The 12,846-nt window shown below is 39.5% G+C and overlaps 1 protein-coding gene across 1 annotated transcript in view; it reads right to left on the bottom strand.

Moving 5' to 3' along the window:
- Positions 1-1,276: 1,276 nt before the first annotated feature.
- The window catches only part of RIC8B (RIC8 guanine nucleotide exchange factor B), a 30,630-nt gene continuing 19,060 nt past the window's right edge, over positions 1,277-12,846 (bottom strand). Inside the window, exons 7-10 of the mRNA XM_057382677.1 lie at positions 11,522-11,666; positions 11,218-11,362; positions 9,367-9,486; positions 1,277-2,360 (exon numbers count right to left, since the gene is read on the bottom strand). Coding sequence (XP_057238660.1) covers positions 2,249-2,360; positions 9,367-9,486; positions 11,218-11,362; positions 11,522-11,666 — 522 coding nt within the window. The 3' untranslated portion in view covers positions 1,277-2,248. The remainder of the gene's footprint in view (positions 2,361-9,366; positions 9,487-11,217; positions 11,363-11,521; positions 11,667-12,846) is intronic.

Here is a 12,846-nt window from a genome sequence, read left to right as displayed (position 1 = left end):
ACCACCCAAACCTCTTTTCATCCAAGAGAAATCCTCCCACCGTTACTCTGAAAACACCAGCCAGCACAGAAGGAAGCAGAAGCACTGCTGATTTGAAGGACCTTTGTCCCAAGATATTCCCAACCCTCCAGCCCAGTGCAGCTAAGCTTGGACCTACCTTACACTGCAAAGAGAAGCCAAAAAGCCTGCAGCAGCTTTTCCAAAACCATCACCTTGGGAGAAGAGCTGCTCTGGGGCACTGCACTGTACAAGTTATTCATTCAACTCCATTCACCTGCACTACAGCAACCCAGTTATGCCAGCCACTCTTGAGCTGCAGGACTCAGGAAGAACCTCCTAGGCTTGTTTTTTCACTATTTTCCTTTTTAATTGAAAAAGCATCTCGTGTCTGTAGAACCTTCTGCAAGCATCTGTTTGCCAAGATAAACTAACAGAACTATTTATTGCAAATGTTGCTGCCCTGTGGCAAATGCCAGGAGTAGAGCATGAGAGCCTCGTGCTACCCTGCTTCTAACAAGGTCCCTGGAGCCATTATTGTTTCATTAATCTCTGGAACCAGCTAATTGTAAGAGAATAATCTACAGCTTGTAAAACAACAACTGACATTTTGCTCTTTTTTGTGCTCTGTACTTAATGCTCTATAGAAGGTCCTGACTGAAACAATTCCCAAGAAACAGCCCCAGCTGACACCAAGACAGGTCCTCGCTGACAGAGCCAGGGAAGTTTTGCACCTCAGGGAGGGATCACAAATTCTTTGTAGCACTTAATGCCCGCCTGTGAGGGGCACAGAGGAGGCAGTGGATGATAATTCTGGCTAAACCCAGAATTACATTTTTGAAACCCAGCTTAGATGCAGCCAAGMACGTTTCTTGCTCTTGGACAGGAAYATCATTGCTACGGCTGGGCAGTGTACTTTGCAGTCACAAACTTTACTGCTGCGAGGACAGCAGTGCAGTATTTTTTTCTTTTCAGCTCTTTTGAAAGACTAAAATCATCTGTAGAAGCTCCTCACATGAGCAACCACAGCAGTTTCATACCAAATCCCTGCTTCAGAGGGTCTTTGAACACCAACTTTTTTAGTTCAGAGAACCAGGAAACAAACTGGAGAGCCATCACCAACCTCTGAAAGGTGAATTCATTCCCAGTGAATGGTATGGGTAAGCTTCTGCACAAGACAGGGAAATCAGAAACTGGGGCATGGATTATTCTGCATGTAATTCATGCTGGGAGAAACACACAGAAACAAACCAAGCAGGCAAAGAGGCAACAACAGCAGTGCAGCACGCCTAAAACTTTAATCTTTTTTTTTTTAAAGAGTACAGAATTGAAAGTGACACTTTTTGCTCCTTTCCACCTTCCCGTTCTCTGTCCCATTGYTTCCTATGTTCTCTCTAACAGGAAATATTTGTTTGTAGATTAGTTTGCCTTGTCTTCAAGTGAGGCATAGCAGTTAATCTCCAAAAGCAGGCCCCAATTCAGTGAACCACAGGCACATGCATTCCCATCCCCTCCCATTTGGGGCAACATTTCAGTGCAATACTTGAACAGCATTTTCAATAGGGATGTTTTTACTTACCCAAAGAGGGGAGGAGGGGGTATATTCGTGTGGTCTTAGCCAAGGAGGGAGRGAGGGAGGGAAGACATACAACATACATCATCTTGTTCCCAGTTCAAGGCAATTTTAGGGATGCTGACACATTGTTAAAATCTTAAGCAGCAGCTTAACTGGAGAAGTTTGTAGCAGTGAGAAACCCCATGGCACTTAAAAAGGGGGAGCTTTGAAATCACTGCTCAGTGCCTGCTAAAGCAGCCTCACAAAGTCAGACTCCTAACTTTAAACACCCTCTGCTCCTRATGCCATTAAGTAAACACGCTTCATTAATACTAATAATTATATAAAGAGGAAGACTGGCAAGACAATACAAAAGATTTTCAAGAATGGGAAAACCTACAGAGTTCAGAAAAGAGGATTCTGGAAAATGAAAGTGGACTTTATTTTACATTGTAGGCTTTTGCTTGTTATCCCTTCGAAATACATTTAATTTTAAATTAATAAAGATCATAAATGAATAAACTGATATGTTCTCTAAACAGACATAATAAAAACTCAGACATTACAGCACAGGACCCATCGTTTAAATATGCCAATAATAGAACAGTTAAAATGACGCTGGCTAATGTGAGCATAAAAGATGTGGCTCTAAGGAGAAGTGTGGATTAGAGRATTGAGAGTGAAGCAGGTGATGCCTTAGTCTGAATCCGAGCTCTCTTGCTTGTTGGTCTGGTACTGGCTGACTGCTTCCTCCAAAGGAGCCATTGTCCCGTCGGGCCGCACTCCCATGGGCTTTATGAGCTCATCTCTGTGAGACATTGGGAAAAGAGAATCCATATTAGCATGTGCACACATCAATTCACACGTGTATAATACAGGCACATACAGTATATGCCTCGCTACATAATGAGCCTCTAAAAGGAAGTTATTCCTGCTAAAGCCCTCTGTTTTGAAGAAAAAGGCACAAAAAAAAACCTTCCCAAATAGGTGGGAGGGGAAGAGCAGGACAGATAAAGACTTCATTCATGTGGGCCAAACCTACTTAGCCAATTAAAGACACCATGAAAAGTCAGTGCCTAATAGGCTCAAGACAAGGAGCAGGTTCACTGTTTTGGACACACAAACTAGCTTTTCTTCTAGGAGTTCTCTGACAGCCAGTTCTTCCTAAAATTTCACCTGCCATTCTGGCAACTATATACCCAAGCAATCAAAACAATCCTTTGATACATATTCATCTTGTAGAAGGAAATAAATCAGTGAAGAGAACAGACTCTGCCTACACCACTGCTAGGGCTGTGTTAAGGACTTGCTGATTCATTTAGAAAAAAGCTGACTGATTCTAATACTATTGCTTTTGTTTGTGGCAGTTTAATTACAGGATTTACAGCCATTTTAATCTCTTCAAAGCTCCAAAGGCYGCTCAGCAGTTAATCCAATTATATCTACTCCACAAGCCACAGCCTTGTCTAAGAGATGATTAATTATTGATTAAGCAAATCAAAAAGTATTAGCAAAGATTTATTTAATCCGTACTTTTTTATCACCTCATTTATATGTGGATTATGGCAAAAGCTGTAAGGGCAAAGATAACATTTTGATTTTATGCTAAAAAAAAAGGGGGGGGGAAATACCTCTAAATATTCAGGAGTCACCTTAAATAAAGGAGCAGAGGTTTGATGTTAATTTACCCCTTGCTTGAAAGGCAGCCCAGTAAAACTGTCAATTTAGCACACATCTACTACTCTCCCTAGCCACAGACAATAAAACTGCATCACTCAGTGGGGAAGCAAAGGCATCTCAGCACCCTCGGCCTTGGATGGAAAAAGGGACAGCAATTCCTGTACACAGCTCCACTCCAACCTTGGAACAGCAGAAAAAGCAGCACCTGAGTCATGTGCAGTGCACATGCTGGGCATTGTACAGTGATGAAGCAGTTCAATCAAGGCTCAGAGAAAGCAGCAAGATAAATGCAGCTGTTTGTGCAGATGTGGCAATGGGACACCACAGTGAGAAACTCACAGAGGTCACAGGAGACACCGGACCTGGAAAAACTGCTGTGGTTTGGCTGAGCAGCTCTGGTGGGAAGCTGCAGGCCAGGGAAGGGCGTTTGAAAGACCAGAGCAAAGAGCACRGGCCAGGCCCTCCCTCAGTGTGTGAGGAAGAGCAGGATTTATCTTTTAACAGACTGGAGAGAGCTTGCCATTCCTTAAGGACTGCCACTGAGTCCTCTCCCTTCTGGCAATGCAATTGTAATGTGAAGATTTTGCCCAAGTGACAGCACTCCTGGAGAATCTGCTGAAGATGTGGGGAAAAGAGATGAAAAGAATACCTGAAGTCAGAATTGAAAGRGCTCAGAACACAAAGACTGCAAATCTGGTGTTTAAAGAGGACCAAGAACCCTGACTGCTTTGGGTCCCCCAAAGGCAAAGTTGGAGTGCTTTGGAGTTGTGTCTAATAGCAAAGACTTAAAAAAAAMCTCTACATCCAAAGTCTTTTTGGCTTTCAAACTTTAAACATCAGACAAAACAAGCATCCTCTAAAATGCAAAAATGTAGCCACGAAGAACAAAATCACCATTGCTTGYCCATTAAGCTAAAAGGATCCTACATTTTTGTTTTAAAAATCCCAAAGCATACTGTTTAAATTGCAAACATTTAATATTGGAGCCAAGAAATCACATAATTTTCTAGTAATTTACCATTTATTACTGGTAATAAATAAACTATAATGGTTAATGAAAGATAAAGAATTCATTCATGAAAAAGGAAACACAGGAAAACAAGGCCCCAGGTCCCTTATGTGGGGACCTCCCTCTCCTCACAACAATACTTAGGTTTTTAAATATTGTCAAGAAGTCTGTCAATTATAAAAGCAAAGGTGTTTTTCTTCCCTTTTCCAGCCTCACTCTCACATCCTGGTTTAGCTTTAGGATTTAATGATAGGAACCAGGCTGAGCTCACCTTGCACAGAACAACAAGGATCAAACACCTTTGTGTTCCTGCATCAGCTTCCTGCTTTGCAAGTCCCTGAGCAGGATGGAAGATGCATGTTAGGGGTTTGCTGTTCTCTCTGTCAGGAGGGAATTCTACACATCCTTCCTTAGGCAAGTGCCACCCACTGAACTGTATGAACACAGAAATATGCTAAGCCATCCAAGGAAGAAGGAGGAGAAGCAGGCATCAGCATATTTTGTTTCTAACCACAACCCAGTCCTAAAACAGTGTTAACCGTGGCATCCTTTCACCAGTGAAGAGTTGGCTGCAAGTTCTGAACCCCCCATGAGCTCATTCCTGGTTTTCAAGAGGAAAAAGACAGAGGGAGACAAACTGATGAAAAGGTCTGGGCTGCCCACAAAATCAGCTTCCTAAGATCAGAACAACTTTCTGCTAAATAACAATAGTTTGGGTAGGAATGCCAGAGGCACCACTCAGCTTAAGTTCAGTCCCACCCTATCAGGAAGGGTCTCAGCAATTTGCCCATTTAGCTCTGGCTGCTCAGAGACCTCAACAGTTCTTTGGCACCCTGAGCTACCTGAGGTTACACTCACTGTCCACAGGGAGAGACAAGATGGGAAGGGAAGGGCCAGGAATGAACAGACAGAGCCTCAGAAAACATTTCACTGTCCAAAACTGGACATTTGTCATCCATAGGGTAGAACATGGCAGGCCTCAGCCCAGTAGATGGCAGTGGGAACTCTTCAGTATCCATGAAAATACACATATTGTGTGCTCGTAGGTATTTATACATGTCTGAACATCCTCATGTGACCTTCACTGTGACCAATACACCTTGCAACCCTCATTCTTCTAATGCCAACAAARCATTCTATTCAAGTGTACTTAGAAACACACCATCATTAAAGAGTTGGTAAAATGCATTCTCTTCTTCCACTTCCACATCTCCCAAGAGTCCCTTCCAATGTATTTATACAAGTCCTGCCTTCCTGCTTGCCATTTAGCTTGATAACGACTCAAAAATCATTGTTTTGAAGGGTGCCTCTCTCTTGCCTGCTCCCTGTGCTGCAGGGCAGCTCTGCCACACAGAATTAATGATGGTGTCTGTAATCAAACAGCCATCATGTAAACACCAGTCTGCCCCTTTGATAAAACAGCGTGTTGGGGACCTATTCACCTCCTCATAATTGAGTGCTACATAATAGTTCCCATCCTTTCAGGCAACATTATTTTGTTCTATGATTAGAAAGGGGAAGAAAAAAACAAACTCGATGTAGCATTGCCTTCTTCATTGATCCTATGATTAATTTTGTGTTTTTAATGAGTGTGGTACCTTATTTAGACACGTTCTCTTACTCGTTTTGTTGACTTCTGTTCAATGTRCAACAAAACCCAAGCTGTGATAATTGGAGACCATTTTATCAGCAAAAGGATTCTTGCTATTAATACAAGGTTGGCTTGGAAAAAGCATCCTGACATATTAAATCAGTCAATTAATATACAATTCTACCTGCCATTTATAATAGCAAAAATGTTAGCATTTTTTTCCAGACATTTTAATTAACACGGAATATCTCCAATAATCTATTATCTAGACAGAATATCACAGGACACTGACTTAAGGTGGCTAACTGGATGTTTTGCAAATAAATGGAAGGCTGAGTTAAATCTTGCAGCTCTGGGGAGTTTTTCCAAGCACAAATATGTGCATCATGTGCAGAGGACACGGCTTTACAGTCACCAAACAAATCTTAAAGAATGAACAAGATGCTGCTGACAAAACCCACATTTACATCAGGGCCAAGTTCAGGGATCCAGCATCAGCCTAAGTAATATATATATCTCTCCCAAGAAATGCAGTAATCAAGATTTTTCATGTTCATTTATACTTAGAATTGGTATATATTTAATGCTTTAAAAAAGTCATMTCACCCAGCCGAATTTGAACAAAATACTAATTTCTATAAAAGCTTTTGTAGAACCCAAAATATAGTAAAATACTGGGGCGGGGGAAATGGGTTCACAATAACATTCAGGTTTCCTACAAGTATTTTGAGAAATMGAAACTGGGTGATTAATTTTAATTTAGCCTTGTTGATGGCCAATTATGCCATGAACAGGCCCAAACAYCAACAACCTAACAGAACAGAAAAGCTTTGTATGGTTATGTATGGTAAGCTATGTATGACCTGAAATGACCAAAAGCATCAATCAGTTTTTCATCACCCTAAAMATTTTTTATTTTTCAGTGAAAATGAAAGAGAAGCCTAAAAAGCAAAAATCCACTGGCACATGGGACAAGGGAAAATATGTAATTTGTACTTAGAGCTTCAGTAAACCTTTACAAAGAGTGTAGTGTAAACACCCATCAGCCATTAATGAAGGCTGTAACTTCCCAATGAAGCAGCACTGCTTTGCACATTCGTTTTCGGAGTTCTGATTTGTTTTCTGAGTTCTTGACTCAGCCAAAGCCAAATCTGGAGCACCCCAGTGACAGACTGGCCTGATTATCCTCATCAGTTAGCSAGGGAAGCAAGTTTGTCAGTCCTTCAACATTTTTTTCCACACTTTTGGAAAAGTGTGGAATAGTGTGGTAGCTCGTTAAAGCTTCCACAATAGCAGTGAAGTAAGCAAACCTGTTTGGCTGCACATCACCCAAGTTTACTCAGAGCTCCTGATCAGGTTACACAGAGTTACATAAACTTGTTCAAGATGAGAAGAAGCTGTTTGTTCCTGTCCAGCTTCCTGCCCTGCATCAAACTGAACCTGCTCATGGCACATTTCCCCTCCTGTGGTGGCAACAGAGAGCAGCAKAAGAAGAAACCTGCCAGGAGCACTCTGCCTCAAAGCAAGATCTAAACCCCAGAATCAACTGAAAACTCCAACCAAGCAGCCTCTGCTCTGCATCTGCAGGGTGCAAAACAAGGCTAAGAGATGCTTTCCATGGAGATGTAAACTGCAAACTCCCAGCACTGAAGTGCTYAAGCTGGAGGCAGCATCAGTGCTGTATTCCAAAACCAGAGAGGGACTCCCAATATTACCAGTGTGTCACAAGACTCGCAGCTTCCTATTTTTTTATCATCTGCAAGGCCCACAATTGCACTCAATTACATTCATTTAAAACATCCCACAGCCTCCCCAATGCAAATCTTTCTTTTTTTCTTCCTGCCAGCATCTCCTTCCTCCCTGATTTTTAGTAAAACAGGAAGTGTGGGAAGAACAGTGAAATGATTTTATTCATGTTATCACTGCACCTAAAGGGATCACATCAACAATACTGTCCCACAGCAGCTACCATACTAAACAAACAAAAACTGCTCCAGGGCTGCCACTCTTTGTGGGGGAGTTTAAATGCTCCAGAAGCAACTGCAGGTGGATGGAATGGGCACAGAGAGGCCAAGGTGACAGGAATAAGTGGGGACACAGGGCAGCAGCTGCTCAGTTATTGTCAGCACTGCAGCAGGTGCCTCCCACCCTCCACACTGAAAGGGCTCTTGTGCCAAATTAACCATTGGGAGTTTTTGTGTAATGCTGCAGTGACAGCAACTGACTTCAGTCTTAGCTTAGCTGAAGTCTCAATCTTTCTTTCAAAAAATGTTTTAGACCATTTAGGCGTTTTACTGCGGCACACTTGGTGCTCAGCATCTGACTTCTCAAGCTTACACAGGAATGATTCCATTTTGACAAAGTAGTTCAATTAAGATTACATGTGAATTGCATTTTCTTCTCTTTACTAAGATGACTATGACATACTACACTTGCTTTCCATGCAAATAATGTGAAAAAAATCCAATCACTTAACAACTCTCAGATCAGTTGTTTTAAGTTCCTTCCCTGATTTCAATCCTGCTTGTAATTCAGTTTTCTGAGAACTAATGTAAAATCCAGATTCTCCTGTATCTTTTGCTGTATTCCTAATCTTTAACAGAGATTTAAAAGATACTAATTTTGCWGCATTTCTCTCAATAGATCTTGTTATTTGACTATCTACAGACTGTCACAAAACAAGCAGATTTCTAGCTGCTGAGTTTTGCCATGTTTGAAGAATGGATGCACTGATGTATTTACCTCCTACAGCTCAGTTCAATRGCAAATTAATATTACATAACTGTTTCTCGGGAATGTAACTGTGCTTATGAATTAAAAAAAAACCTACAAGCAATCACTCCAGTATGGCTAGAAGTAGGGGGAAAGAAAAAAACAGTAAATTCTAGACATATTAAGCCAAAGAGAAAAAAAAAGCTACAGAAAATAGCACAGGTCTATTTGCTTTCGCACACAGAAAGATATAAACTAAAGATCAGCTCTCTGGATCAAACACTGTAACACCATTTTGTCACACTTAGTACCCATTTCTTTCATAGAATTACCTTAATCACATAAAACGAATTACAAAGGCTGATTAGTAATCCAGTCCACACTTCACCTAATAAATGCACAGTAAGTCTTAACTGTAAATTCCCTTTTAATTGCTCCATTATACAATTTATTGTTTCTGACAACTATTTTCACACTGTATTTGTTCTTCATATAAGCAGCAGACATAAGTAGTTACAATGAGATGCTGCTCATTAACTTGGGGAAAATATTATTATGTTTATTACCATCAGCCTGTCTATTCAAGAGGCAGGTTCCCTTGCCACCAGATCTTCCCAATTCTGTCCACTCCTCTCTGAAAGAGGTTTCCTCTTAAGTCCTGCAACATATCACCATTTTCTTTGAAGGGCCAAGCATTTTTCTCTGCTTTTASAGTGGCCCTAATCCTACAAAGAAGTTGATTCTAGCACAGTTTTGAAGTACTAGACCTYAGTAAAGAACCAGTTTACAAGCTACCTCTCAAAAACAGCTAYAGTACAATACCTGGAAAGTTTATCAAACATGTTGACAAGCTTCATAGCTTCATATTCCTTTTGTTCCTCTGTCATTTCATCCATTGGATTGGGCATTGGTTCTTCTAAGTGGCCAGTGATGAGGTTAATGCTGGAGGTGAAAAAACAACACAGTTTACATTTCTGCAGGAACAGGTACATTTTCTATCTTCTTAATYGCAGGAAAGAGGAAGAACTAACAGAAACCATCAAGACTAAAACTGTCTGAACTGCAGGTGAAAGTTTTTGTTATAAATAGCCAAGGTTCATATTTATACCATATTTCCTCAGGAATCGTGACTATCTTCTTGTTGATTCCCTGTATTAATGTCTTGTCAGCACTCAGAAATGCACATTGGAACTCATCAAGGTATAGTTTGAAACCAGGGGAATAATGATGGTAACAATGATAATGTCATTAGCACTAATGACATAAATAGGGCACTGAATGACAGATATGTTGGAAACTTATTCAATTCCAGTCAATTTTCTGCTAAATTAGTTACCTATCACCCTTCTATGATGATGRTTTTTTGCTCCAATCAGATTATGTTACTTTACTTTCAGAATTTATAAAGCCAGTTTAATTTTCACTGTTAATACAAGTGAACAGTGATAGAGAAGGTTTTAAAGAAAACCTWCAGGACACATTATCCTTTCAAATATTTTAATCACAAACATTTAACAGCAATACAGGAAATCAGATGCATAAATCAACTGAGAATTGTCTTGAATGTTTCATTTAAGTGTCAGCTTTTAACTAAATATATGTTATATTTTTACTTAYATGCATAGAACTGGATGTCAGGCTTTTGAAAGAATAGCAGAGGATATAAGCAAGAAAAATCCTGAAGTGCAGAAATAAGAAGAAACCTCTTGGTTCAGAGTAAATTTCTTAGCATAGAAGCAATGTAATTCCTCTAATTCTCATMCACTTAATCCTATCCTCTATTCATGTACCTTAATAAGAATCTTTCAATAAACCACACTGTACCTAACCAGGTCCGGGTATTTCAAGGAAAACAAAGTAAAACAGAAAAAAAAGGAAGTGACACTTCAGATCTCCATTGCCAACAATTTCACAAYATCCTTAAAATGGCATCAAGTCTTAATGTACCAAACATCTTACATGTGACAAACTGAAACCTCTATCAATCAATCAATTACAATTAATGAAGATCAACAGAGCTCCTAAGTGGTCACTRAATCCTTCAGACAAGTATACTGGATTCCTGATATGTGACTTGTACAGAAGTTATTTTGCTCCTTCCATATTTACATATGTCACCTACTTGACTCTTCAGGAAAGTTTTACTGCCAGGCAATCTGAAACCAGATCAAAACTGGAACTGGACCTCCTGGCTTGCTCCTTTTTAACAAAGTTCTGGTTAAAAACTTTAGCCATATGTGAACACCATTACTTTCTCCATTACAGAGATATACCCCACAAACAATGTTGGCAGCTTGGCAATTTTATGTGAGTTCCTCACAAATCTGAGACAAAATTCATCTTGGTTAATTTGTTACTATATTTTTAAAATAATATTCTTACAATCCCTTTCCACACTTGAATTTTAAGTAGTAACTCAGACTGATATTAAATCATTTTCATAGTGATTTTTTTACCCTCTGCAACCGTATCTGACCACATGATGGTCACTATTTTAGGCTGGTTTCTCAAAAATTAGACCATGAAATCAGCAGAAGACAGGAGTTAATAAAAACACATAAAATTCCAAAACTGGCCTCTCTGAAAAAGGCAAAAAGGTAAAAACTAAAAAAAAATTATGTCAAAAGAATCCAAAATGCAACAGAGTATGTGGAATTGAAAACAATACTATACTTTGGCTTTGCAGATTTGTATTCTTCTGTGTCTGTATCTTCATCATCTGAGTACCAATGATCTCCTCTTCCTCCTGCTAGCAGGCCCCTYGCTGCCAGCAATCCTGCTGCATTRCCATAGCCTGTGTATTTCAACAAGCTATCAACTGCAGGGAGGACACAGAAAATTATTCAGCTGTAATCAGCTCCAAAACAAACCYCAGAATAAACCACAATGCCACAAGAATTCAGAGTAACAGCAAGAGGCAAACACAGTCATTACAGCAAGACCTTATACAAAGGGTAGAAGAAAAAGTGGTTTTTACCTCTCTCTTTACAAAGAACAAAGAGAAATTCTGCTGCAATTTGCTTTACTCCAAGGTCAACGTGTGTCATAAGGCGCACGAGTTTGTTCCTCACRGTTGTGCCAACTTCAGGACGGTTGGACACATCTCTTAATGGAGGTAGTACCTAGAGTACAAAAGAAAGGGAAGAGCAGCATAAAAATGAAAAGAAATATCTATCCAATACTTGCAAAAACAAATGTCATCAACAGAACAAAAAAATACTCGGCCCTTCAAAAAAAAAAAAAAAGCCAATAAAATCAGACAACTATTCTTACATGCATTAGTAGAGACTCTTGCTTAATATATTTAAGTTTTCTGGTCTGTCATTCTGGGCAGAAAAATACTCAGTCTCAAATGTAGACTTWAAAAATACAGTTATCAAGAGTTTCTGAGCACAAATGGGTGTCCCAGAAGAGTTGGTGAACAGGCAGCCATAACCTCATGTTCTCTGTTCCTTCTGTTTTGCTCACATATCTGGTAAAAGTGTTAGAAATGCCAGCTTAAGGAAACTTACACTATTAAAATGCTGTGTAGTTTATAAAGAACAATGATATGCTTATAATGAAAAAGCAGGAAAATAAGTACATTGCAAGTTCTACAAGTTTCTATTACTTAATTTTAAAAAATGGGATTTACATATAGAGGAAATGCAAACTTCAACCAGAAAAAAAAACTTTTAAAAGCTCAAGCTATATTTCAGAAATATTTTTTGAGAAATCACTATTTAACCTTTCCTCAAACACAGTATATTCTCATTATAGGTCATTAATATTGTTAACTTCAACCCTCAAGAAAGGCAGGAGGTGCATGAATGATGTTTTTTTTGGCAAACTAACTTCTGCATCCTTGTGTGGATGCCTTCAGACTCAAAATCTATGTACATTTTTTCACATCCACAGGATATATTATGATCTGCAAACAAATGTGGGCAATATTATGAAATAGTTAATGATCTGAAGACTCAAATAAGAATTATGGATCTTCAATATTTACTAGGGAATAAAATCTAGTATGTTGCTAGTGGTCATAAGAAATTGCAGATTCTTTGTCTTTTTGGTGTCTAATGTAAAGAGTCATGTCCTGTACAAAATTACAGCACAATTACTACTGAAATTGGACTCACTGGGAACTGATCCTTACATGATGCTGCACTGCTGACTGCTTTGGATAAAACAGACCCCGTCTCTTTCAAACAAAGTATTTGAACAATTAGCAAAACCATTTTACTTTGTCCCTGCTTACTCCCCCCAAGGGGGATGGTACCATGACTGCTATTTCCCAGTGTTTTGTAAGAATGAATTMAT

Source organism: Malurus melanocephalus, unplaced genomic scaffold (genome assembly GCF_030028575.1).
Source record: "Malurus melanocephalus ecotype Western Australia unplaced genomic scaffold, MMel_1.1 scaffold_578, whole genome shotgun sequence".
Lineage (NCBI taxonomy): Eukaryota > Metazoa > Chordata > Aves > Passeriformes > Maluridae > Malurus > Malurus melanocephalus.
Note: the sequence above shows the minus strand (reverse complement) of the source record. Positions and strands in the feature narration are given on the sequence as shown.